This window comes from Salarias fasciatus, chromosome 10, assembly GCF_902148845.1.
Source record: "Salarias fasciatus chromosome 10, fSalaFa1.1, whole genome shotgun sequence".
Lineage (NCBI taxonomy): Eukaryota > Metazoa > Chordata > Actinopteri > Blenniiformes > Blenniidae > Salarias > Salarias fasciatus.
The window spans coordinates 18,870,703-18,898,391 of NC_043754.1; the positions used below are offsets into that span (position 1 = coordinate 18,870,703).

At 42.4% G+C, this 27,689-nt stretch overlaps 2 protein-coding genes across 2 annotated transcripts; both read left to right on the forward strand.

The window, feature by feature from the left end:
- Positions 1–386: 386 nt before the first annotated feature.
- Positions 387–14,246, forward strand: pygma (phosphorylase, glycogen, muscle A). Its single transcript, XM_030100787.1, has 20 exons — positions 387–713; positions 2,963–3,064; positions 3,152–3,230; positions 3,335–3,438; positions 3,670–3,801; positions 3,900–4,011; positions 4,093–4,175; positions 5,911–6,054; positions 6,282–6,374; positions 6,642–6,788; positions 7,318–7,481; positions 7,654–7,768; positions 7,872–7,973; positions 11,761–11,908; positions 12,042–12,100; positions 12,183–12,324; positions 12,433–12,640; positions 13,246–13,380; positions 13,578–13,644; positions 13,744–14,246. Exons 1-20 carry the CDS (start codon positions 471–473, stop codon positions 13,891–13,893), a joined length of 2,529 nt encoding a protein of 842 aa, XP_029956647.1. The 5' UTR covers positions 387–470; the 3' UTR covers positions 13,894–14,246.
- A 7,083-nt stretch (positions 14,247–21,329) lies between these two features.
- Positions 21,330–26,865, forward strand: slc22a6l (solute carrier family 22 member 6, like). Its single transcript, XM_030100794.1, has 10 exons — positions 21,330–21,748; positions 21,829–21,932; positions 22,027–22,181; positions 22,269–22,437; positions 23,195–23,318; positions 23,413–23,528; positions 23,626–23,840; positions 23,928–24,036; positions 26,162–26,365; positions 26,563–26,865. The coding sequence occupies exons 1-10, from the start codon at positions 21,353–21,355 to the stop codon at positions 26,648–26,650; spliced, it is 1,680 nt and encodes a 559-aa protein (XP_029956654.1). The 5' UTR covers positions 21,330–21,352; the 3' UTR covers positions 26,651–26,865.
- Positions 26,866–27,689: the final 824 nt, after the last annotated feature.

Below are 27,689 nucleotides of genomic sequence, written 5' to 3' on the forward strand. Positions count from 1 at the left end.
ATTATTGATTGCACATATAGGCACTGGGTCGAGATGAGGGTTAGGTGAGAGGGTGGTTTATTTTTGTTAATGAAAATGCATCATGAGACGGGGGGGCCGCACTTGATAAGTTTATACTTCCCTACTGCTTCTTTCTCTTCATTGTTTTGCCTTTTTCATCATATTCTGAAATAAACAAATTCAAGACACTGCGACCTCCTGACAGTCACATCTCGGATAGGCCTCCTTGCTATTTGTTAGTTACATAATTGAAAAGCTGCATCCTATGCCCTCCGCGTTTGTCCCACCCTTTCCCTAATAGATGGTATCAGACCCTCCCACTGCTTAATATTAATAGCTGTGCCTTTAAAATGCTGAACCAGAGCCTGCACCGTGGGTGCCTCTCTTGCTGTGTTTGGGTCTGGTACTCGCTGTGTTACAGATACATTCTTTCAGAGTCAGAGCCCTGAGCCGCCACAACTCCTGCCACCATGTCTAAGCCTTTGTCTGACCATGATAGGAAGAAACAGATTTCAGTGCGAGGCCTCGCCGGGGTCGAGAACGTCACAGAGCTGAAGCAGAACTTCAACAGACATCTCCACTTTACGCTGGTCAAGGACAGAAATGTGGCGACCAAAAGGGATTACTACTTTGCTCTTGCCAACACAGTGCGGGACCACTTGATCGGCAGGTGGATCAGAACCCAGCAGCACTACTATGAGAAGGATCCCAAAGTAAGTTCCAGTCAAAGACGCACAGTTAACATGGCTGCTGTTTTATATGTGTCACTCACGTTAAACTGGAAAATGATAAATACATTTAAAGTTGTTTTTATTCTAATATCTGTTATGAAAAAAATGGATTCATATCTTGTTTTAGTTTGAGGAATACACCTCTGCTTTTGATCCGAGAACCGCTTCATCCTTCATACGATATGAGGACACCGGAGTCATTTACCCATCTCTAACTGTATTTGACCCAATTATTGTGTATTATTAGAATGATTTGATGCATTGTTCAGCAAAGAGCATTTCAAACTGAATGACAGGGCTTCAACTAGTAATAAAGTCCAATGTTTTCAAATAGACTCAGAAAAAAAAGTAATGAATCACACGATTTGGTAAACGTCGATTTTTATACAAAACCTTTTTTTCTTGGTTTCATGCCTTCGTACCACATAATTTATACCAAACTCATTTCAAAGAGGACTGTTGTCTGCTTCAGGAAACCTTCTGATCACACTGCTCTTACTGGATGTGATGTATTACCAGCACAGTGACGCTCTGAGTTCTCACTGTTTTGTGAACACACACTGCGATTTTCATACCGCCAAATTTGTGCTTTGCAGTAACTAAAGGATGTGAATAGTTCCTCCAACACTGAGATTACAGTCTTTATAGACTTCAGCAGTGCATTTAACAGCCTGATGCCACTGTAATGCCAAGGCATGACATTTAAACTTCACTGGGGGGCTCACGACGCTCAGCTGCTATGCTGCTGTGCTTATAGTGTGTTGAAACCTTAAACCACCCCAAGACCTTCTGTTGCCTTCCCGTGTGACTGTAAAGAACATAGGCCGAGCTTGTGTCATATGAACACATGCCTCCGAGGGCACCTGAGTTCGTGTAAAAGCAGCCACATCCAGGCTGTATCTCGGCAACTGTGGTGTCATTAACCAACAAGCGAGAGAAACAGTCTTTCAAGAACAATGCCGGGCCGACTTCATTAGAATAAAGCAGCAAAAAATTCAATCCTGCACCACATTATTACTCGCAAATGTCACACAAAGCCGTGCGTAATTACAAAAGAAGGTTCACAGGCAGAGTGAAAACTCGGCTCAAACTTAAAAAAAATGTCCCTTCGCGGGATCATCATTAACTCCAATGAGTACGAAGAGTGATTTTTATTCTTAAAAACAGATCAAAATTCTTACTTTGCATAGTTACATTTCTGTGATTTAAGCGCAGAAGCATTAATTCTGAGCAGGGAGACTTTCTCTTTTCACAATAAGTCTGCTCCCTCAAACAGTTTAATAAGATGCTGATTGGGTCCAGCATATGATTAAAACCCCAGAAGTCATCTGACACCGACCGTGCTCCTGTGCTTTAGTCTGAAAGGTCAAAAGTGAATCCCTTAAAGGTCTCAGCAGGAAACTGAAGGACGGATGACGTCTGAGTTCACGGATAGGTTTGTGCAGAAAATTACAAACAGCAAAGCCCATATTAAAACATCACGACAGATTTGACATTTTTTTTTTCATTGCTAATGTGGATACTTTGGTGGAAAATGAGTCAGTCAACAAAATGAAATGAATGAATGGAATTCAACAGGTGAGATCAGATTTCCAACATTCATTCATATATAATTCAAAAGATCCTGTTGTCTAATCAATAATCCGGCTCCGTCACTTGTATTCATTTTTATTTATCCATCGAAAATGTTTTCTGTATCGCTTCGTACTTGAACTCTACAATGAAAGGGTATCGGGCTCAGGCTGACCTTTACAGTGACCTCTACAGGAGCTATTTTTGCCCCGGCCAAAATGTTGGCGTTATGCAATACCCGAAGCAATCTGTCCTCCAGTCCTCAGAGTTCCCTCCTCTCCTCTCTTCTGCCGCCTTTCTTCCTCAGTCTGTGTCTGCCCTTCCATGTCAGTGAAGGAGGGGGGCGTAAATGGCAAAGGCTAACCGCAGGCTCAGGTGGCACATTTACCATGCACCCCCAACCATGAAGCCGAATCATGAAACCTGAAGATTTCAAGCCAGTCCTGCGCGGCTGCGATTGTGACATTTGGCATATGATTTCACAGGTTTTGGGTTTCAGTGCCAAATCCGTCCTCGTTATACATCTCCGGGGCCCTCTGTGGAACCTTGACCGTGCAATGTTAATGGAAGAACTCCACAAGTGCTCGAGAAGCAGCTGAGAATTGATCGTTTTGTTCACTCATACATGCCGTGTGACTGTCTGTGTTTTGTCACCGTAGCGCGTGTACTACATCTCCCTCGAATTCTACATGGGCCGCACCCTCCAGAACACCATGGTGAACCTCGCTCTGGAGAACGCCTGTGACGAGGCCATGTACCAGGTACAGCGGAGGAGCTTTAGAAACGTGCAAGCATGAAGCAAATATCCCTAACCACTGGTGTAATCGTGCTCGTGTTGTCTCCTGTAGTTGGGTCTGGACATGGAGGAGTTGGAGGACATGGAGGAAGATGCCGGTTTGGGTAACGGCGGCCTGGGTCGCCTTGCCGGTGAGCATCTCTTCTACAACATGACTGGTTGCCCCTGTTTACTCTCTTATATTGTCTGTTCCTCATAAAATGAATTCCTGCAACTCCTCATTCCTGTTCTCCAGCCTGTTTCCTGGACTCCATGGCTTCCCTGGGTCTGGCCGCCTATGGCTACGGTATTCGCTATGAGTTCGGCATCTTCAATCAGAAAATTGTCAACGGCTGGCAGGTGATGGAGCGACAGACTTTAACTTTTATCATAAACTAAAGCTTCTTGCTTCAGTGGCTGAGAATAGCTGTTAGGATGTCTGTTTTCACCTGAAAGCACCTGCTGGATGACTTTCCTTTATCATTATTTCAACCTGATGTTCCTTGTCATTTTCTATGTCTGGCTCAGCGCAGGAGCTGCTTGTCTAATGAGTGTTTTTCTCCTCCGGCCTAAATGTATGTCATTATCCAGGTTGAGGAGGCTGATGATTGGCTGCGCTATGGCAACCCCTGGGAGAAAGCGCGTCCTGAGTACATGCGTCCAGTGAGATTCTACGGCAGGACCGAGCATGGCCCCGACGGAGTCAAATGGGTTGACGCTCAGGTGACAATATGATTTGTAAAGTTGTTTGACGCGTCTTTTTTAAGCGAAAATGTACACATATCATTCAAGTTTCCATCTCTTTCTCTTTTTTTGAACAGGTAGTGCTGGCCCTGCCGTACGACACCCCCGTCCCAGGCTACAGAAACAACATTGTCAACACCATGAGGCTGTGGTCTGCCAAGGCACCCTGCGAATTCAACCTGAAAGACTGTAAGCTCCCGACCACGTCACATCCATGCAGTGTGAATCCTCTGGTATCAAATATGTTTATGCAGTTGTTATATCTTACAGTCAATGTTGGTGGCTACATCCAGGCTGTTTTGGACAGGAACTTGGCTGAGAACATCTCCCGCGTGTTGTATCCCAATGACAACGTAAGATGACCCGACTGCTCGGCTTTCGGTACCACGGGCCTGCACCTCTTCACTGACGAGTGTTGTTCACAAACAACAAACAACTGAATTTGATATCATTTGGGCTGGACTGATGAAAATGTAGCACAATAATATGCAATATGGGCAACTCCAATTTTCCCCTTAGTTTGGGGAAAAAATGAATTTAGCAAGAACATTCACTTTTGCGAAATATGTTATAACCTATATACATTTTTTCACAGGATAAAATATTTGAAAACTTAAATATCTGTTTGTTCAGAATAACATGAGATTGTCACTTTTTTTTGCAGAGTTTAAGATTACATCCTAATATTGTAATCTGTTTTGTAGAACTCATATGGCCAGATGGCTTTTATAATAGTGCTATTTAAATATGCAAATGAGCTTGCTAGCTTTCACTGCTGCAGAATTGATCTCTGCTCCTACAGGCATTGCAGGCATCTGCTGCTCAGTTCTGGGTCTCTGTGCTGCATTCTGACCTCTCATGATACTGAAACAGTGCAACACCCAGTGGACAAATTAGGAATTTGTCTGAAAAACTGCACTTAATTTCTTGCTCATTTCTTTTTTATTATTATTATTTTAATTCATCCAGATTACACCCTATTGTTGGCTAGATTTGACCCACAGGTCACATGACTTTCACATTAATGTTGATGCTGTAGAAAAGCGGGTTGTGAACTCTGCGGCTCCCGTATGTCAGAGCAGGGCTTACTTTAGGTCAGTGGGGAGGTGGATTTCCATAATTTTCCCCCCAGTCAATGTCCTCTCTGTTCAGCCGGAGCCTCTGTACACTCCTCCTGCTTTCCTTGAATCTGTCTTTTAAATCTGACATAAGACCTGACCAATGTGCCGACTCCCCGAAGGCTCGAGGTGGAGGATTTAGGAGATAACCATCTAGCCCGAGACATAACTCATGTCTGGTCTTGTAATTTATGTCTGTGCGTGTGAGCACGGAAACCGAGGAGGACCTCATACCTCAGTCACTGTCTCACTACTGTTCAATCACACTGTGGGTTTCTGTGGGAAATAAAGCAGCAGTGAGAGAATAGGTTGAATATTTATTAATTCAATCACCACGAACATTTTAAATGTCACCTCCTACCAGCAAAGGTTACAGGTTCTCCAGTGTGACTTCTTTTTCTCGGTTTCTCCTCATTGTTTGCTCCGTACTTTGGAGGATTACTGATTATTTTAGTTTTTCTATTTAATTATTTGCTCAGACAATAACTCTGCTCTATCAGTTCATCATATATAATTAGTCTTACAGTTTATTGACAGCTCTTCCTAGATTAAGCATGCATTAGAACAGATACAAGTCTTTAAACAATGAACAATCCCTTAAGATCTTTTTCCATGTATCTTATTAGATGTGCATTTAAAGGATGATCAAATTTAAATCCTGAACTCTGGAAAGCTTTGAGAATGACTCACGATTTACATCAATATGCTTTGATTGCTATCGAATATTTTCCAGGCAAAGCACACATATTATGAAATATCCACATTTTAGACATAAAGCTAAAGGAAGCTGTGTGATATCACACTGCTTTTCCATACTGTGCTCTCGTTAATATTTTATTAAACCTGGTTTCAGGTGCCCATGAACTAAAGATACTTTTTATCACGGGAAGGCATATGTTTAATGTATAAGAAAACCTATTCATGTTTGCCAGATGAACAAAAAGAGACAAATGTGTGTCTTTACCCTCAGTTCTTTGAAGGAAAGGAGCTCCGTCTGAAGCAGGAATACTTTGTGGTGTCTGCCACCCTGCAAGACATCATCCGTCGTTTCAAGGTCTCTAAGTTTGGCTCCAGGGAGATCGCTCGCACAGACTTCAGCAAACTGCCTGACAAGGTGAAGTGAAAAACTCAACAAAATAGTTTCTGTCAGAAATGAAAGGATTTTCCCATGATGTTCTCTCTGGGTCTTCATTTAATTGCCTCTGTCAGTGTGTTGAACAGGTTGTACGTGGGTTTTTATTATACCTTAGGAGAATAGTTGAAATGAATAGTATCTACAAAAGCCCTGCTGAGGCAAAGTCTAATTCTGTATTGACTTTTAATGATGTTCTGCATATTCAGGTCGCCATCCAGCTGAACGACACCCATCCAGCCATGGCTATTCCTGAGCTGATGAGGGTTCTGGTTGATGAGGAGAAGCTTTCCTGGGATAAGGTGAGGAAGGACAGTGCTGTCAACACCGTGATTTCTTCTACGTGATTCACAAGGTCTTGTTTTCTGACTCCTTTTTTCCCCCCTTGTATATTTTGAACATACTCCTGCTGATGATTATTTTATTTTAGTCCCATCCCAGCCACCCCAGGTTGGGTGTCAAAAACAAATGGATAGATTGTTGGACTGTAAGGATCAAAGATGGAAATCACAGAGCTTCATAAGCCTTTTCTTATTTTTCCTGTTTTATTTTGTTGTTGTTTTTTTTAGGCCTGGGACATCTGTGTGCGCACCTGTGCCTACACCAACCACACAGTCCTTCCTGAAGCTCTGGAGCGCTGGCCGGTCGACCTGTTTGCTCATCTGCTGCCCCGTCACCTGGAAATTGTCTATGAGATCAACCGTCGCCACCTGGAGGTCAGTGTGGAACACTGCATTGTGTACCATCATAATACAATCAATGGAAGATGCCTCATGTGAAATCTTAAATTAATAACATAATCAGCCTTAACAGAAAGTTGTTGTTTTTTTTAAGTGAATCATTTGATGTATTGTTTTTTTTTTAATTGTAAAACGCCTTTACATTGTCATTGTGCAATGAGATACATATAGGGGGCAAGCTTTTAAAGTCTGGCACGAAATCCTAAGTGGCGTAATGTGAAAGCCAATGAACTAAATGGTGCTGATTGACTTTTAATTGCAACATCTGTCAGAACTGGGCTTCATTCCCTCCTGCTGAATGGATAAATAATTGTTTCTGACAGCCAGATCTGCACAGCCATACACTGAGCTTAATACGTTTTCATGCCGAAGGTAATTATCCTATTGATCGCAGTTTGATAATAAGAAGTGTGCTCTTGCGCTCTCACACGTATGCCAACTGGAATGCAATTATGCAAGCAAAATGAAGATATGCAACCAAGAAATGTTCCTTTTCTTTTGGCAGAGAGTTGCGGCTAAGTATCCCGGTGACAATGACCGTCTCCGCCGCATGTCCCTCATTGAGGAAGGAGGACAGAAGAGGATCAATATGGCCCACTTGTGCATTGTGGGTTCTCATGCTGTCAACGGCGTGGCCCAGATCCACTCTGACATCCTCAAAGCTACAGTGTATGTCCCTAAAATAAACAGCAGTTTGTCCGGATTGCATTGTGAGAGAAAAAAATAGAAAGAAAGAAAGTACAGGAACGAAAGAGTGCGGTATACACAGCCTGTGTTTAGTTTCTTCTATTGGCTTTCATGTCATCTGAGTGATACATGTCCTGTTTTGCTCGGTCTGCAGTTTCAAGGACTTCTATGAAATGGAGCCACATAAGTTCCAGAACAAGACCAACGGCATCACTCCCCGCCGCTGGCTGGTTATGTGCAACCCGGGGCTGGCTGAGGTCATTGCCGAGGTCAGCAGCCGAACACACAAACAACGCAGAGCTGATATTCCGTTTGCACTTTGTAACAGGGAACAATACTTGTATTGAATTTGCTTCACTAATTGCTCCACAGAGGATTGGCGAGGACTTCATTCGTGACCTCGATCAGCTGCAGGCCCTCCGTGAATACGTCAACGACGATGCCTTCATTCGTGACGTTGCCAAAGTCAAGCAGGTGAGAAAAATATCACTCGGTTAGATTTTTCTCAAATCTGTGACAGGACTTCAACATCATTGAAGAAAAAGACAGGAAGAGAAATTTCTATTTTATGAATTTCAGATTCAAAAATTCCACGTTACCAAACGCAGACCTTGAGAAATGTTCTCCTTAGAGCCTGAAACGCTTTAGAGAGCTCTCCTGGCATTTTTCACTTGTATGTGAAAAGCACAAAGTGTTTCAATAATAAACAGCTGGGGCGCACTGTGAATTTCATGACCTTCTCATGAAAAAAAGATAATACCAGATAGAAAAAAAAAACATTTCATTTGACTTAAATCCACTTTCATCCAACAAAAAAACAACATAATCATTAGTGTATGTGATGGATGGATCTAGATGGTGTATGCTATGTTGAGATGCAAAACACCAAACCAAAAAAGTGTGTAAATAATTTATTTGCACCTGTATGAGAATAACAAAGCACATGCATGAAAGTACAAAAGTAGAACCATTCACAATAGAATCCCGAATATAGAAAGAAAGACCCACACAATCCACAATTAGGTGTTAATAATAATAATAATAAATAATAATAATAATAAATAATAATAATACATTTTATTTGTATAGCGCTTTTCAAAACACTCAAAGACGATTCACAATACAACAAAATAAATAAAAACAACAGCATAAAATCAACAGCAATAAAGAAAAAAACATGTTCACACGGTGCAGGAGTGGGCTGCAGTGCAATTGCTTTGGCTTTGCTGACACTTGACATGTCTCTCTGTTTTAGCGGGTGTGTTGCAAGGTGTCTTTTAATATGTGGCGATTAAAATGTTTCAAGGTGTTTAGATACAGTTTTGTCATTTCAAAATGAAGACAGTCACCACTTTCCCCACTTTTTGACCTTTTAATCGTAAGTAACCAGTAGCCATGCTACTGTTTTCATCGCCAGACATCCCGATATTGTAAATGTTGTATCTGCCTGTTGCTCGAGCTCCTCGCTAGATACCGGATGAGGAGGAATCTGATAAAATTGGTGCCTTCAGATACACTCTGCCTACTCTAGTGTTTATCGTGTCTCCATCAGAGTTCTTCACGGAGCGTATCACTGCATAAGCAGACATGACCTCCGGTACAGAACCACGGACCTCCTGAGTCGTTCCTTTAGACAGGCGGTGGTGCAGCATCACTCCCAACACAGTCCAGTAATGCCTCATGTAATGTAACTGGACTGCTGAATCATCCCCAGACTGAGAATCTCCTCACTATTAGACTGCTAAGAAAATGACCTCCAGTAATATCAGGAGTCATACGCCCGATGTCATATAGGCTACACGATGCGTTGAGATGCAAAACACCGAATCCCAAAGGTGTTTTGTGACCCTGGCAGGAGGCCAGCAAAGAAAAGCCAAGAACTGCCTCGAAGGAGGCACAGTTTTTATAACGTGCTGCAGCACCAAGCCGGAGTGCTCCAACTGGGCAGCTCACACACAGACGACTGCAGACACAGCCGCGGGTCGTCGTATGGAGTAGTGGGCAGCACTCCTACTTCATGGGGAGTACTGTGGCACAAAAAACAAGTCCGGGTAATTTGTGAATCTAAATTGCTTGTGTGTATGAACGTGAGTGCGTGTGTGCGTGTGTGTGTGACAAACTTTCTTTCAATGTCCAAAAAACAGCATGCTCTTAGGAATTCAGTATGGTACAAATAGCTTTTAGCCCATTTCATCATAAGGCCTGAAAGCCTGTGTGGAAAATTAACACCAGAATTGTCATTTCCAACCTGTCATTGCTGAAAGATCTATTGTCTAAGTGTTTCGCATGTGCAGTGTCTGTGATTTGAGTGTTTAAAATCCATTTGACAAGCTTTTAAATGAACTTCTTTGCAGTAAGGAAGTATCGAAAACAGCCTGTTAAATAGACTTTGCTAAAAAGGGCAGGTTTGACAGTGGCCTGAAGTTATTTATTACTTAGGCATCCAGATTGTAATTTTTTTCCTTTCTTTTTTTTTTTAATAAGAGCTGTCTGCAGGGCTTCTGGAAAAAGGCCTGGCTGGAGAGAGCTATTGACTGTAGTAGTTGCAATGTTATGCAGTGAAAACATTTTTAAAAGAAGCTTGTAGGCGTAACGTTAAGGCAACTTAATAGTAGGCCTAAGGTGGTGAACAATTTATGTCAAGACAGCATAATCTCGGGGTTGAAATTTTGCCAAATTAACTCGAGTGACATTTTGCCCAAGAAGCAGTTGCAGTTTGTTCCATCCTCAGAATTAAAATGATTCAAAGCCATTACATGACTCCATGGATAACAGTTCAGGGGGAGCTGATTGAGCAGGGCTGGCCAGTCTGGTTTCATAACAAGGTCTGCACATTGTTATGTTCAATAATTAGATCACTGAAAAGCTGAGTTTTGCCCTTTTCGCTTCATTTTCATAAATGCAAAGTCCTTTTCTTTTCTTTTTTTTTGTAAATTTCACAATGTTCCCTGAGTTACAGATTTTGAATCTCTGTCTCTCTCTCTCTCTCTCCCTATTTCCTACATCGCTATGGAGAATTGACTGTTATAGCTTTCATAACTTATGAACTGAGAGGGTTCATAATGCCACTAACAGGAGCTAAAAGCAGAACTGATGAGGGTGCAAAAGTTCAGGCGAATTATTTACATGTAGTATGCATGAATAATGTACATGCATGAGAGCGTTCCTCTTGAGCACTGTCTAATTAACTCGGGATTACTGCTGATGGTGTCAGCACAGATAGAAACTAAATAAAGTTGTAATAGCCATTTAAACATCCTCGGACGTAGGTTCAAAATAAATGCATTAAGAATATTTCCTTCATGTTGTGGATTGGGAACATGCAGGGAGAAGCAAAACTTTAAGATGAGGTTGGGTTTTTTTTTTTTTAGCACTACTTTGATGTTGTCTTTTTGATATCTTGTTTTATATCTTAGAATCAGTTTCCTTTTTTACTGTGTGTCTTTGTTATTCTTCTCAGAAGACACAGTGATCACTGTGCCCAGCTTTCTGTAGTTTCAGAGTGTGTATTCATGAATCAGAGCTGATCGGGTGAGGATTTTTATCTGCTTTTGTTAGCTGAAATGGTGAAATGAACTCTCCGTGTCTTGTTAACAGACTGTCAGAGTAACCTCTCCACTGTGGGAACATCATTATTTTATTGCGTAGACTGTAGATATCCTCGGGATGCAGTGAATACAGTTTACTGAGGCCAGGGTAGAGACGGGTGCTGCTTAGTGGTCAGCCTGGTGTGAGTCAGCAGGGTTACCTCGGACCTTAAGGGCAACGCTTCACTACTTTTGACCCACACGCAACATTTAGCAGCTGGTGCTCCCGTTTATTGGCTCTCAGCTCTTTCGTGTCTTTTCACTGTGTCAGAGGGTCAGCCTGGCAGCTACCGATCCTCTTCACCTTATTATTATTATTTTATTTAAAGGAGTGGAGCGCTCTTTAATGTGCTTGTCAAATATTATGGCCAATTTTGGAAATCCCCCGGATGCTGCTCTCCTTTAAAATCGTGACACTCTTTCATTAAATCTGTTTCCGCCTGTAATTGTAAAATACAATATATTCCCAGCCAACTCCCCTTTTTGAGTTTAACAGCCAATAATCACCTAGAAGTGCTCTGATATTACTGGAAAACGTGAGTTTTCTCAGTCCTCTTTGCAGATGTTTTGGGGTTTTTTTTTTGTGTGCCTTGTATCACATTTAATATGATACAGACATAAAACTGCTGGAATGATATATAGACTTAACTAAATAAGAGTTTTCGGTCCCGCAGGAGAACAAACTGAAGTTCGCCGTGCACCTGGAGGAGCACTACAAGGTCAAGATCAACCCCAACTCCATGTTTGACATTCAAGTCAAGAGAATCCACGAATACAAGAGACAGCTGCTCAACTGCCTGCACATCATTACATATTTCAACCGTGAGTGCAAAATCACAAACCTCTGCAGAAGCTCTCATTCAGATAGCGTGGAATCTTCACAGTTTATGTACGAGAGCCAGGAAATCGTTTTTCGAAGCGCCTCAGTTTTATTATCTCCCTGTATCCCTGCCAGGTATCAAGAAGGAGCCCAACAAGCAGTGGACTCCCAGAACAGTCATGATTGGAGGAAAGGTTTGGATTTTTACTGGAAAAAGGAGAAGTTCAACACAGACATTCTTGTGTTTGTACGCTCATCACTGCGCTTTCCTTGTAGGCCGCTCCCGGCTACCACACCGCCAAGATGATCATCCGCCTGATCACGGCTATCGGTGACGTGGTCAACAACGATCCCGTGATCGGCGACCGTCTTAAAGTCATCTTTTTGGAAAACTACAGAGTCACACTGGCTGAGAAGGGTGATTACCAAATCATTATACAGCATTAAAAAAAAATCCACACTCACACACACGCACGCACAAAATGCTTGTTAGAGTCATTAATGCTCCCTTTCTGTCATCTTTCAGCCATCCCTGCAGCTGACCTGTCAGAGCAGATTTCCACAGCCGGCACTGAGGCCTCTGGCACCGGCAACATGAAGTTCATGCTGAACGGTGCTCTGACCATTGGTACCATGGACGGAGCCAATGTTGAGATGGCAGAGGAGGCTGGTGAAGACAACCTCTTCATCTTCGGCATGAGGGTGGATGACGTTGACAAGCTTGACATGAAAGGGTAAAAGAAAAAAGAAAAAAAAGACAACACAAGCCCCGATCACTCCAAACACAGCATTTTTTTTTGTTGTTTTTGTCATGCTTCAAGCGTATTCTGCCCTGCCGCCAATCAAATCTTTTCACCACATTCAACTCAGCTGATATCTGACCTTGATATAGTCCCACAGGGAGGAATACATGGGAGCGGAGGCAGAAAAAAAAGGGTTCATGCTCGCAATATCTTTGCATATAAGAACATAGAGTGTTGCCACTTATCACATCCATTTGGGGTAATACCTCCAAGATAGGGCAACTGTCAAGACTTTTTAGCGTCAGCTCAGTGAATCCCATCCGGTCTGACAGTCCTGCAGCTCTGCAGTCCTGCAGTGGTACTGGTACTGATCTCTGTCTTACACTCAGCCTGCTGGTGCTCCCCGACTCCAATGTTTTGTTCAAACAAGCTGAGCTTTTTCCACGCTCAAGGATGCGACCTTGGGGAACCTGTGGACGTCTCTGCGCAGCAACCGATGACTACTCCCTCGTGAATGGGCCGGTTACTACAGTGACAAGCGTGCGCTTCTGTTTCCCCTAAACTGTGTTTTCTTATTTGTCTTTGGTTCTGCTTAGATACCACGCAGAAGAGTACTACAACCGCCTGCCTGAGCTGAAACAGGCTATTGACCAGATTGCTGGAGGCTTCTTTAGCCCAAAGCAGCCTGACCTGTTTAAGGAAATCGTCAACATGCTGATGCATCATGACAGGTAGAGACGCATCGAATATTAGCAGCCCGAGGCGCCAACATGCATGCTCACATACAAATAAGAATGTGTATAAACTTGCAAGCTTTTGCAAGTCTTTTGCATGCCCACAATCCAACACTCGTGCACATCAGCAATTACACTCTATTTAGTGTATGTTGGGTGTTTTTACACATGATTAATCACTGTTTTCTACAAAGGTTTAAGGTCTTTGCTGACTATGAAGACTACATTAAATGCCAGGAGAAAGTCAATGCTCTTTACAAGGTATGTGCTCAGAAATGCTTTCTGCATTGCTTTAATTTATTGAATAATTGAACTGAATGCAAACCTAATTCGTCATTCACTTTGCCTTTTTTACAACAGAATCCCAAGGAATGGACCAAGAAGGTGATCTATAACATTGCCGGCTGTGGCAAATTCTCCAGCGATCGCACCATCGCTCAGTACGCTCGTGAGATCTGGGGAATGGAGCCCACGCTCGAGAAACTCCCGGCCCCCGATGACAAGCAATAAACTGTCCACTTAACAGCCAACGCATCAACTTTCCCTGTAGGTTCGAGTGCCCTTGGAACCTACATGGCGGATACTGTTTGTCTCATAAAAGCCCCCGCAAACCTGCGTCCATGTTCTTTACAACGCATCACACCCCATCCCATAAAACGTTTACATGTTCATTGCTCTATATTCACAATATCCAGGTTTCAGACCGGTGTAATAAAACTGTTGAAAGAATCAGGGGTGCAGAAGTGGATTAAAACCTTTGTGGTCGGCTTTGTAATTTTATTTTTTTATTCAAAAATATAAACTCTTGTATCAGTCGCTTTCTGAGCAAAGTTTGTCTTAAATACAACAACCGTCTGAGAGGCTTCTTTGGTCTGTTTCATGACTGAGTGCTTGTTTCATTCACACCTTCTTTTCCAGTGACACCAGTGGTATTAAAGTCTAAAAAGTCTGGTTAGTTCCTACTTTAAAGAACATTATAGTGGTTTGACAAACAAATTCAAAGATAACACAGTGATGAAGACAGTGAACGTCTGATTAAACTACAAGGACAGACATATATCATGTAAAAACATTCTGACAATGTCAGAGTAGAGTTTTAACATTTCTCGCTCTAGACTGAAAAAAAGCAAAAAAAAAAAAAACAAAAACCCTTGACACGTTTACCATTTGATGGGCGAAAGTTTGTATTTCCCAGTGAATATGTGAGCGTTTTCAGAGGGCTGTATATACTACTACCCATACGACTTATCTCCATCTATTGTATGCGTTGCCCATTGTGCCGCTTCAATAGATCTGACAGATGTCAGAACGGAGTGTAATTGCAATATCAAGAGGGAAAAAAAAGGGCCTCTTTAATGATGACATCAATGATTGGGTGGAAAAGCACGAAAGTATAATTAGATACCGTGAAAAACAGAAAGCTCTCAATCATCCTCAAGGCTTCCGAGTCCAGTCTGTAATTTAAAGGAAGCGGTGATGTCAATGCTGAAACACCTCTCCGTGTTTTGTATGATGGATCTTCTGTGTGCAAGCCTTGGATGTTTTTTTTCCCCCTTCCTTTCAGCTCAAACTGGAGGAATCCTAGTGTGAAGGCAGAAAATAAAAACCTGAGAGCGCTGTCAGCTTCCTCCGAGACCCAGCCAGACTCTGCATGATGTCTGAAAATGAAAAGAGGCTCTCTGCTGTTGATCTTACCCTCGCGTGCAAGAACACGATTATTTGTAATTAATCTGAAATTGCATGAGCCATCAAACCTGTCAAGGTGATTTATAGCAAATATTGAATCAGCCATGATGTCAATATGTTCATGATGGACTCCTGAACTGATGTTTGATGGGCACTAAGTGGTCAAGGGTGCCAGTAAAACACGAGCAAACAAAAACAAAACAAAAAAAAAAAAACAAAATAAAAAAAAAAAAAAAAGCGGATGAGGAGTTTCCAGAAAAAGAAGAACAAACAATTGCACCAGCGGTGAGATTAGTGATTAATACACCAAAGCCCCCTCGGCCCCATGAATGACGACAACAGCACGAGACCACATGCAGGACTTTGACTCTGTGGTCTGCCTTTAAATGGTGGCGTGCAGCCAGAGGGCAGCAGATGTTATCATGGGCCAAGCTGATAACCTGCTGCGGTAAAAAAAAAACAAAAAAAACCAAACAAAGCACCTGAAAACCTGGAAACTTTTCTCCCAATCCAGAAATTACAGCAGACTGTCAAAAAAAAAGTTACATAATCTGTCTTTGATTTATTATTTATATTAATTTTTTTAGAAGAATCCTTGGAGCATTTCTTAGAAATTAAACGCTAACATTGCGTCATGGTTGGTTTGCCTGTAACATACTGAAAGAAACTTCCTAATATCTCTCACCGAGAATGTAAATTAAGTCTCATTATTATATATTTCCCCACAATACCTAACAATGTCAATATCGCAAATGTAATTTCTTCTCAACTGATCTTTTTTTTTTAACCACAGATCCCACCTATAGTGAAACACATGAAAAGCTCCAAGCTGAAGTTCCCAGATGTGCCTGTTAGCAGCAGTGTTGCTACCATGCAGAGCAAAAAGAGGAGGTGAAGGGGAGAAAGCGATACATTTATCTCCCTGAGTGAGAACATTGACTGACATGGAGTGACACTGTTTAAATGTTCACTTCGTCACCATAGTTCTTGGATGAGTATTTCTTGGATCAGGCCTTTCCTTGTTGTCAGCGAAGTTCTAGGTGAAAACTCAATGTTTTATGGTTTTTGATGAGTCAAGTCAAAGAATACAACCTAATCTGAGGCTGTCTGGGACTCACCTGCTCAATATTTGGAAATAAATTATCTTTTATTGAGGGAGAAAGCAAATATGTTGTAGAACGTCCTGTTTCGGTTCCTGATATTCCTGTTCCAGCAAGGTCACATTGGTACAAACAGTCATGGTGATCTTTAGGTACAATCAACACAGATCTCAAAATCACACCAGTCACATGGGCGTGTTTCCTCTCAGCAGTGAGGGAAATGGGTCACAGCTAGAAATAATAATAATTTTTTTCTGAAACTTATATATTCCTATAATAAAGTACAACATTCCTATAATCTTCCAGAAAGACCAGCTGACATATAGAGATCTTCACTCAGGGAGAGGATGAAGTGTCAATTACTGTGAACCTTTCTAAGGTCTTTCCAAAATACAAGACTGGCTGAGATTGAACTGTCTCATACTTGATACCAAAAAAACTGTTTTTATGATGTTTGACAAGTGACACAAAGCAGTGTGTGTGTGTGTGTGTGTGTGTGTGTGTGTGTGTGTGTGTGTGTTTGTGTGTGTGTGTGAGATTGTCCTTTGCAGAAGAATTGAAGGTGGTTGCTCACTTCAGGTACCTTGGGGATTGTGTTTACTCCAACCTAAATTAAAAAAAAAACCTTAAAAAGATAGTCAATATTATATTTACCCTACAAAATTTTGAAGAATTATAATTTTGACCAAATTTATTTTATTATCATTGTTGTATATATTATTCTTATACAGCTTTGTGCTAAATCCATTTTTTTACAACAGGTTTCCCTTGAAAATGAGACCTTGGGTCTCAATGGGGCCCACATGTATAAATAAAGGTTAAAGGAATACTCCGAAGATTTTGGACCCACGCCCTATCCCTATCATTTTTTATACCGTTAAAATAATGTTTTGATACACACAGACCTGCGCATGCGCAGCGCTCCATGGAAGGATATACTGGAGCACAGCAGTAGAAGCCATAGACTCAGCCGCTGTGCGCCGGTATATCCTTCTGTGGAGCACTATGCTTGCGCAGATCTGTGTGTATCAAAACGCTATTTTAACGGATTGAAAAGGAAAACACGTCTTTTAAAATGTTTTATAACCATTCGGATTTACTTCACGTGCTAATACGCCGCCCCCTGGACCACTGGAAGGAGTATTTTGTCCACTTTCGTCAGTCCGGCTCTGTCTCCTCTTCACCTCCAGCAGTTGAGCTAAGCTAACTACGATGCTAACAGCTGGGATCCAGCCGCTGGACGCAGAGAGACAATAAAGATATGTATGATCTTGTCTCACCATAATAATGATAGGGATAGGGCGTGGGTCCAAAATCTTCGGAGTATTCCTTTAAATAAAATTAAAAAAAAAACCAATAACCTTGTGTGAAGTCCTCAGATAGTGTTGTTCATTAATATGCACCGTCCAATCCAAATCAATATTGAAGTCAAGGTAATGTCAATGTTTAATGGCTTCACTGAGAATGTCACTCATCATTTCCATTGAAAAAATAAAATCTTTATGTGAGCAGTATTAACTTGGTTGTATGGTTGATGTAATAAATGGTCAGTGGATCTCCAGATGCAACATTTCTCACTTTGTTCAAGGAGAAAAAAAAATGCCGAGTGACTCTGAAGGTGAAACAGGAAACAGAGACGATGAAGGTTTTACAGCCGTGTTATCTGATATTCCAAACTGCTCTCAAAACCTTTAGATAAAAAAGTATCTTTCGTATGAAAAGTGAAATAATTGGCAGTAGACTACCGGCGTTTTCATAAAGATTAAATCATTCTGTACTTTGTGTGTAGGCCAAAATGTGACTCGCTACACGAGCGCACGTAATTCCTTCACCGGCGTCAACGTGATTGCAGCTGAAGACTCACCTGAGCGATAAATTCAGTCCTTGCCTCTTTTGACAAGTTTAAAGTTCAGAGACAAGAGTTACTGAAGGACGTCAGATAACCTCGGAACAAAAGGAGAGAGTCTGTAAATGTGTGCCTGGGAGACCCTTGCTCCTGCGAGAATTGACCAACACCAGCTGGAGGTGCGATACGGAAATGAGTTACATGTTAACAGCGTGGAAACGAGTTAGGCGTTAACGGCAGAGTAGCATCACTCAGCAACGTATTTACAACAAACCAGGTCAGGTCGACACCACGGACCTGTTTTGATCATCTCAGCAGTTCGGTGGTTAGCTCCACTCTTACATCACCTGCTGAGTTTACAAGAAAGAAATGAAAAAATGTCTGTTTTGTCTTGAAAAAAATAGTATTGATGTTTTTTTCTTTTTTTTTTTATCGTGCAAAAGAAAATCACTACAACTGCCGGTGGTTGGTGTGGTGGCTGTACAAAGTCATAACTTTAACTCAGAACTTTGGAGTACCATCACAATTCAGGACCAGAAGAACATGGAGGGACAACGTTTTAAATATTAACTATATTGTCTTGTACAGATACATAGTGAACCCACAGCGAACTCATGCATGAATCTGAACACCGTTTGGTCAGAAAACTGCATTGCTTGAAACACGTAGTCGGGGGAACGCGCTGTTAAAGAATGTCCACGTTCTCTCCTGTAACTTCCTTTGTTTTTTGAAGCGACGGCTGTGTAAAAAAACCCGACATTGTTCCAGCCGATGAATTGAACGTTCCTTCGTGAGATGCAGGTTTAACGCATTTTGAAGTCCATATTTTGTATTCTTAAGGGATGTTTGCCTGTGTCTGTAGGTTGTGTGTATAAACCATGCATATTAATTATATCGCTTTCAGGATGTTTACCGCCAGATGGACTTTAATGCATTTATTTATTAGTTTAGCACATCCAAACACAGAAACTGTTTACAGTCTCATAGTTCAGTATGTGGCTCGGTGCCGGAAAGACAAAGAAACCCTGAGGGCTTTATAAAGAGTTCTCCTCAACAACATTGCAGAATTAAAAAAAATATCTTTTGCATGTCAAATTACGATCAATCTGGTCATTATGGAGTTAGAAAGTCTATTGGTAGACAGCACTTACACAAATAAATAAATATGTGTTTACCCATCTGATGAGCTTGTTTGCCTCAGCAGATGTTGGAAATGATGCAGCTGCCTGCGCTCATTCTCAGTTCAGTAGTTAGAGGAAGTGAAGGTCATTTTGGGTGAAACTGTGGGTGTAACGCAGCAGCAAAAAATCTGTATTCGGTCAATACATGTGGGCTTTTTTTTTGTCGATATACTGCATGCTTAGCCACATCTGAACATGGTTGTATGGTGTCTCTCATCTCTGACTGCGTCCCCTCAAATCAATATCTGGAGCGTCTGAAAAACTGAACTAGATCGATGACATAAATTCTGCTCAGACAATCATGTCCAGTAAGGAAGCGTAATCACTACGATTATCTCTTATCTTTATTATTTTAGTGAGAGACGCACAGTTCTCCCGACTCGGCCCATGTAATCATGCCCTTCCTAATAAGAGACGCAGTCATTCTGTTTGTTTTGGTTCGGTCATGAGCCTGCTGGCCTCTGGTAGCTCCTACATGCCAGAGCAGACCTCTGGAAACACACAATTACTTTCAAAATACCACATGAGTGAACACCTGGTTACCTCTTACATCCAATTACACAATGCATCAGTCATGTATGCTCAGCGCCCTTTTTCTCCCCAGAGAAATGTATCATTCTCGAGACAACATCACCCATGTTATATAATGAAACAGAGGTGCTGGAACTGATTGAACACAAAGTAACTGAATATTGTCTTTTTGGATAGTCACTCTTTGCTTTTACCTTTTCAAACTTCCACAAAGTCCACAAGGTCTGTGTAGCATGCTGTTTGTATCCCACTTTTCATTTTCCGGCACTTTTTCATTTATTTTGCCAAAAAAAAAAAAAAAAAACCCAATACTTCACAGGCTAAAGCTACAAACTAACCCGATGAAGAGGGAATCAAAAGGGACAAATCTTTTTCCCGAGCAGTCGCACAGCTGAAAAAACCCAGAGTTTATTGTTTTTTTTCTTCGGTGCACCTGCAGCTTCATTGGGCTTGACATCTCATGCTGATCCTTACACAATGCACACATTCTTCATAGCTCACTTCCAGGACATGAGCCAGACTGAACTGTCACATATGTGTTTGGAAATGTGCTTTTAGCTGCATGCACTCCAAAAGAAGAACACGAACAAAGTTACTTTACAGAAAGTGCTGCGGCTGAGTCAAAGCACGTTTTTCCATCTGAATTCCAGTCACTTATTGACTGCGATCGCTGTGTTTGAGCGGGATCTATAAAGTTTAAAGTTTATCCAAATCTGTTGCAAGTTCTGTAAAACTGTTACCTATTGTTTTTATTTATTTATTCTGAAATGGGAACATTGTTTTCTCTTCACGTGTATAATGACCCTTCTATTCATGTACAAATCTATTGCGAAACAATCCGTTTAAAAGAAAGAGAGAAAAAAAAGGAGGATAAACAAAGCAATCCAGGAAAAATATAGATTCTTTGCGTAACCTCACATGTACGGAGGCAGAGCAGCACAGCACATGAACAGATGATCAAAATAGGACTAAAGGTCACAGAGTGTGTCTGGGTGCAAAGGGGCAAAGAGCTGACCAGTTATGAGCCCACTCTTGATGCTGGAGCTCATTTGCTCTCAAATACTTCACCGCTACTTTGTTTCTGCACAGTAAGGACTCTGCATTCTACCTCAGCGCTCACAGAGTGAGCTGGTAATACCTCTGGAGGTTTCACTGTACTTCAAATAATCCAAAGTTCTGAGAAGCTGTTGGAATTTGAGAGCTGATTACTCACTTTAAGACTCTGCAGCAACAAGACGGCGTCTTTCACTTTTTCCTGTTTTATTTATTTTCTTTTTTTTGGGAGCTTGAAGAGGGCTCTCTCCGGGACACTTTGCCAGGATTTAATGTGAAATGATAACATCATGAGCGAGTTGTTTTAATGAAATTGCCACATTGAGTAAACTGGCAGATTTATTTATTTTTTCCCTGCATGCCTTATGCAACAAGAAAGGACTAATTTACCAGGTAAGTCTTGCAAGTTTCCTGTTATTTAACACTCTGAAGTGGCACACTGAGTGGTTTTTGCAGCTGATGCTATTTTCAATGTTGTCACAGGTGCAGAAACAGCCTGCTCTATTTCGCACAACCAATTTTTAATCCGGGAACCGAAAATAATAATTTTAGAGCCATTTTAGAGGTGAAATATGGCTTTTGGTGACCTCTTGGATCAGGTGGGTGGCACGGGGCGCTTTCAGATCGTGCACGTGACCCTCCTGTCCATACCTGTCCTGATGATGGCCAGTCACAACCTGCTGCAGAACTTTGTGGCCGCCGTGCCGCCTCACTACTGCAGCGCCCACTCCAACGTGTCTCAGAGCCAGCTGAGCCCGGAGGAAATCCTGCAGATCACAGTGCCACTGGACCACAAGGGAAATCCACACAGATGCCAGCGTTACACTGCTCCACAGTGGCACCTCCTGGATAAGAACGGGAGCTCCTATTTTGGGCAGCAGTGGGATGCTGAGGATGCTGAGTTGCAGGGATGTGCAGACGGATGGTCCTATAACATGACTGAGATGAGCTCCACAATCATATCAGACGTGAGGACCGATTAGTTTGCATTTTTCTGTGAAGTTCGACTCGAACGGTGTAAAGACTTTAACCTGTGTTCATATTTTAGTGGGATTTAGTGTGTGACATGCGCTCCTTAAAGCAAATGGGACAAACTGTCTACATGGGAGGTGTGCTAGTAGGAGCCATTGTCTTCGGAGGCCTTGCAGACAGGTAATGTCAATCTGCATCACATCCACTTCTCTTCTGCGCCTAACAATGCAATAAAGTCAGGCAGTAATTCGAGTGGCTCATTCCTCTGTCCTAGATATGGCCGGCGCATCCTGGTGCTCATTTCGAACCTGCTGATGGCGGTGTCTGGCACAGGCGTTGCTTTCTCCACCTCCTTCTCCATGTACTGTCTGTTCCGGTTCGGCTGTGGCATGGCTCTGTCCGGCGTGGGACTCAACACCTTCTCTCTCAGTAAGACGCTCAAAGGAAAAGCAGCCTCACGTGGAAAGGGTGCTGAAACAATGATCAACTTGTGGCTTTTTTTTTTTCAATTTGCAGTTGTGGAATGGATCCCTACCCGCGTGCGAACTTTGATGGGGACTTTAACAGGCTACTGCTACACGGTGGGCCAGCTGATCCTGGCCGTCATCGCCTACTTCCTACGAGACTGGAGGTGGCTGACCCTGGCCGTGTCTTTGCCTTTTTATGTCTTCTTCCTGATTGCTTGGTGAGTTGCACAGCACAAAAGAAGAGGAAAAAAAAAATCAGACAACTACACGGATGTATAAAAAAGGCCCACACACACATTAGTGGTGAACACTCCTGACTCACAGTGAGAAAATCTCCAGATCCCCAGACTGCCAACAAAGGAAAGATCATCAAGAAAATGTACATATTCAATTATTTATTTATTTTTTTGCCCTTCTTAGCCTTTTGGCTGATGTTATCCCACAACTGTTGTTAGATACATGCAGACACTGTGTCACTATACATTCCATTACATTATGCATTAGTACATGTGCATGTAGCACACATCATAAATGCACACATACAGATACAAGAGTGGAGTTTGCATGTGTTATTATTATTTTTTTTAGGTCAGACACAAACATTTTATTTAAATAGGTGACTGAACTATTGTGTGTGTGTGTGCAAGCAAGCGTGCCTCACTGTCTGGCTCTGTGGGACTGATTAAAGCCCTCCATGACCCTAACCCAGTTAAAACAGTAGAGAAGACGAATGGCTGTATGCATTAAAAGTGTGGCGTGTGAAATTGAGCTGAGAGAAACCAGAAACTGCAGAGACATCTTTCTGAGTGTAGTGAGCTCCTCTAGCATCCAGTCTGTCTTGTGGTAAATGGAACAGTCCCTGAAGTTATCGTTGTCTTCTAAGCATGTAACAGCAAATAGTTCCCATCGAGGTTATTTATTATTATTTTAAACATCATATTTTAACCAAACGCTCAAAACAAATGTTTCTTTTAGGTGGTTTCATGAATCTGCAAGATGGTTAGCCCTAAATAACAAGCCCGATATAGCCGTGAAGAACCTCCAAAGTGTGGCAAAATTCAACGGACACAAGGAGGAAGGGGAAAAAATTAATATTAAAGTAAGTTGTGGGTCCTTGACATGGTGGCATCTGTGTGTGTGTGTGTTGTGTGTGAGCAGATGATGCAGTGATATTACTCCGGGTTTGTGTGCAGACGCTCCAGGAGTCCATGAAGAAAGAGCTGTCCAGTGCGCAGGGCTCCTACACCGTCCTGGATCTGTTTCGGACACCCCATATGAGGGTCATGACCCTCAGCCTCAGCGCTGTCTGGTACACACTTTGCACTTTGTGTGGCAGTTTTTAAAGCTACCTCTGATAAAACTGCAAAGACTCTGAACATGTTTTGCTTTCTTTTTCATACTTACAGGTTATCAACCAGCTTTGCGTACTACGGTCTTGCAATGGATCTGCAGAAGTTTGGGGTGGACATCTACTTGATACAAGTCATCTTCGGGGCCGTCGACATCCCGGCTAAAATCGCCATAACTATCTGCATGAGCTTTATCGGCCGCCGGCCTTCACAGTGCGGCGCGCTCATCATCGCTGGAATCACTATTTTGATCAACTTGCTGGTGCCTCTTGGTATGACACAGCTGGGTGGTTTATCACACATGTGAGGTTGCGCGGGAGCCGGTCAGCGATCTCACGATGCATTGCACCTTTGTTCAGACAAACAGACCGTACGCACCTGTCTGGCCGTGGTGGGAAAAGGTTGTCTCGCCGCATCCTTCAACTGCTGCTACCTCTACTCAGGAGAGCTGTACCCAACCATAATCCGGTAAGTCTCACCTGGCAACAAATGTGTCTCCATCAAATGACTTTCTAAGAATTCAGTCTGGATTTTATTGATCACGCAGAGCTTGTGTTTATACAGGGACAAAGTCCAAGTTTCTGTAGTGGATACCAGCTAAAAGCACTGAAGTGAAATTTTGCTTAGAAAGCTGATCGGATATGGTGAAGCCATTGGGAAAAAAAAAAGTAACTAGTTTTTTGGAAAATGTATGATTTTCAATTGTAAAGTCTTTCTGAAGTACAGTGTCATAATAAAGTGTGAATAGCTGCGTTCTGGTTGCTGCATTAGCTGAATGGTTGAAGGTTCAACCAAGTCTGGATCAGTTAGTTGGAGGAAGATGCTCAAAAACATTTTATAAACTGTTATTTTAAATGAATTTTTCTTCACACAGTAGATAAAATTCCATTCTTTTGTAGTCTCAGCAGTGTCGTTGGTCTCCCTTTGGGATCAAAGTTGGGACTTACTTATGTCGTGTCAATTCCCAAATTGACTGAGGTGCGGGTCAGAGAACTCAGGTCAGCAATGACTTCATTGATGCTCATGAAATGGAACGTCTGTGCTGGCCTCCGAAGATCTGGTTGAATTCTCCCTGCATGTTTTCTAGTGATTTGCTCTGATGTGAAGCCTCTCACGTTTGTCGACGTGCATACAAACTGAGCATTCCTGCGAAGCGGCACGGTCAGCTCACTCATGTGTAGAAGTCTCCCCTAAACTCCTCCTTGTGTTCCTGCAACACTTTACACAAACTCAACTTGTGGATGCATCGAAGTCTAGTGATCCTCAGAGTTTTCTTCCAGGAACATGATGCCGAAGTCCGCTTGCTTGCATAAAACTAACATTTATAGTTGGATTTGTGACATGCTTAAGCTGCTGTGCAGACTTACACCGCGATTCCTGATTAATCTTTCACGTCATCCTGGATTCCGTTCAGCGACTCGGACTTTTTTCTTCCAGCTTAATGTCAGCATGGCCGGTGACACTGGCGAGTTTGCTCCAAGCTAGATTCATTGTGTCATGGACGGCAGACACAAGATGATATAATTCTTTTCAGAGACTGGATGGTCAAAAACGAGAGAGAGAGGGAGAGATAGAGAGAGAGAGAGAGCACCTCTGCAACATTCATGACAAGTTACAAGAACACTACAGGGAATTAGTGATGGTCTAGTAACTCATTTCTTCACAGAAATTGAGTGTGAGGGAACAAGCAGTGGCATCCTAGTAACATGTTACCTTCTACTGCATTATTCGTAACAAAGACCTGGAACTTTCCAGACAGAAATATGCCAAAATACACTTGTTCTTACATCCGAGCCCGAAGCTCATTTAAAATCTGTGTTGTGCTGCACTTTGTAATCATACAGATGGATGTACAGACAGAAAATGGGTCACCGAAGTGACAGGGAAAGATTAACAGAGCAGACACTGACCCAGATGATACATGAGTTCAAAGGTCATAAAAAGGCAGGAACGGTTTCGTTCTAAATACATACAGAGCATTTGTGTGTGTGTGTGTGTGTGTGTGTGTGTGTCAGCAAGCTGAATGATGCAACATTTTGAATTGTGGAGTGATGTTAGAGATTCGGGGTCATGCCATCGGTCTGGGTTCAAATTCTGCTCGGTCTCAGTCTGGTGTGTCCATGCATATCCGAGGTGCTGTTGACACCGGGGTTCTGTGGATATTTGCATACACACTGTCCTCTGGGGCAGAAGTCTGTTTGTTTATCATACCAATCTCTGGAAAAAGGCAGCGGCGGTCCTGAATGGCGTGTTTTTCTGGGTTTCATCAGCCTCAAACAAACAGTCCTCAAGCGCATTTGTTTTTCAAATATTCAGATGCAGGAATGAACGTGACCTGATATGTGCGCTTCACACTGTGCAGCCGCTCGTGTTTCTGAGAAACAAGGGCTTCAGTTGTTTTTTTTTTCTTTCTTCATGTTCAAGTTGTATTCAGTTCAATAACTGTTGTGCACTTTTTAAAGGCACAGTTTGGAGAACCCTACCTTGTCCTTAAACGCACCGCCTCAGACTGTATCAGCACTCCACGGTGGTTCAAATGATGTTTCTTCAATTTGATTTGATTAGATTTTTCTCTTTTCTCTCTGCTCCTCAGTCAGACCGGTATGGGATGGGTGTCCATGATGGCTCGTGTCGGCGCCATGGTGGCTCCGATGGTGCTCCTCACAGGCGACTACATCGCCTGGCTGCCCGGTTTGATCTATGGAGGGGCTCCTATCATCAGTGGGCTGGCCGGGGTATTCCTCCCAGAGACTCTTGGCGTTCCCCTTCCTGACACAGTGCAAGACGTGGAGGAAAGGTGAGATTTCGAACGGGACACACGCTTCATTTCCGTAGCGACACGTGAGATCTCGTGTTAACGCACGGCAAGTAATCAAGGCAACAAATGCTCCATCGTCATGGTTTACTTGTGCATAAAAGGCACATTCAGTTGAGAGGAGAGAGCAAGAGAAAAACTGATTAATTCATATTTGCATTTTTCTGTTTGGAACACAGGGGATCTGGGATACGATCCAAACCGTCACCAAAGGAGACAGTAATCTTACAAGACACCCAGGCGAATCTCCTGAAGCAGGCTGCCTGAGGCCATCTGTACTGTACTCCTGACGTTTCTGCTGACATGGTAATGAGAGTAGAGCGGGTACTGCTTCTTTTCTGTGGCATTGATTTCCATGAAGAGTCCGTCGTGTTGCACGACCTCTGGAGAACGGGTGCTGCAGTGCTGTTGTTGAACAGGTCAATATGAAGAAATCACTGTTGTGGACAATCAGATTCATGTTTAGTTCAGACACAAAGTAATTTAGCCTCCTTTTGCACCAAGTATGTTTTTTTTATGTTATGTATCTGTTTAGATTAATTTCCATATTTAAGCACTCGGGAGGCTTAAAGAAGCGAGCATGTTGTTTTGATACCTGAATGTGAAGAATGTTGTATATCTAAAGGAGTTTTGATTGGAATCAACAGCGATCCTTTTTTTTACGTCTTGTGTGAATATGTCCTTTGTCTCCGCCTGCTGAAGACAGACGCCGGCGAAATGCGCGTGATATGTTGAAGTCACATTGAACTGTACTGAGTCATCACCAGCGAAATTAATTCAGACAAGTCAGAGCAGGACATCGAGGACTCCAATTCGAACACATGGAAAAAAACAGAGACCAAACAGTGCCACCCATAGCAAGGCGGAGAAACAGCAGAAAAAAAAAAAAGGGACGCAAAAGCTGCTGTGTCTCGGTTTTTCCAGCCTCGGCCTGGTCTGTGCAGATCAATGAGTAAACCAACTGAATGCTGCGTTGTGAAAGAGCACATAAAAGAAGGAATTTCTTTCAAGCACGGCTGACATTTATGTTTGTTCTCGATTATTAACCTTGCGTCTGCATGTAGGTTTTCCAGGAATAATGGCAAAACGATCCCCTCAGCATTTAAATATTAAGCCTCTAAGTCTCACAGGTTGTGTAACTAAATGTCTGCAAAGCTTTTAATGTTCAGTGAGAAAGGCTGTGTAGTGTGTGCTTTTGTTTCCGCTTGGTGACTGTGTTCTGAGCGCTGGCATAACAAACCTCTCCCTCTCCTGCCATGATCCAGCAGACAGAATTTATCCCATATTTCCATGACAGAAAAAAAAA

Bases quoted from the DNA above. Each gene is read 5' to 3' on its own strand.
- pygma (XM_030100787.1), top strand. From the start codon at position 471: ATGTCTAAGCCTTTGTCTGACCATGATAGGAAGAAACAGATTTCAGTG. The intron at 6,375-6,641 runs GTGAGGAAGGAC...TGTTTTTTTTAG, and splicing joins AGAAGCTTTCCTGGGATAAG to GCCTGGGACATCTGTGTGCG. The intron at 7,482-7,653 runs GTATGTCCCTAA...CTCGGTCTGCAG, and splicing joins GACATCCTCAAAGCTACAGT to TTTCAAGGACTTCTATGAAA.
- slc22a6l (XM_030100794.1), top strand. From the start codon at position 21,353: ATGGCTTTTGGTGACCTCTTGGATCAGGTGGGTGGCACGGGGCGCTTT. The intron at 21,933-22,026 runs GTAATGTCAATC...CCTCTGTCCTAG, and splicing joins TTCGGAGGCCTTGCAGACAG to ATATGGCCGGCGCATCCTGG. The intron at 23,841-23,927 runs GTATGACACAGC...ACCTTTGTTCAG, and splicing joins CAACTTGCTGGTGCCTCTTG to ACAAACAGACCGTACGCACC.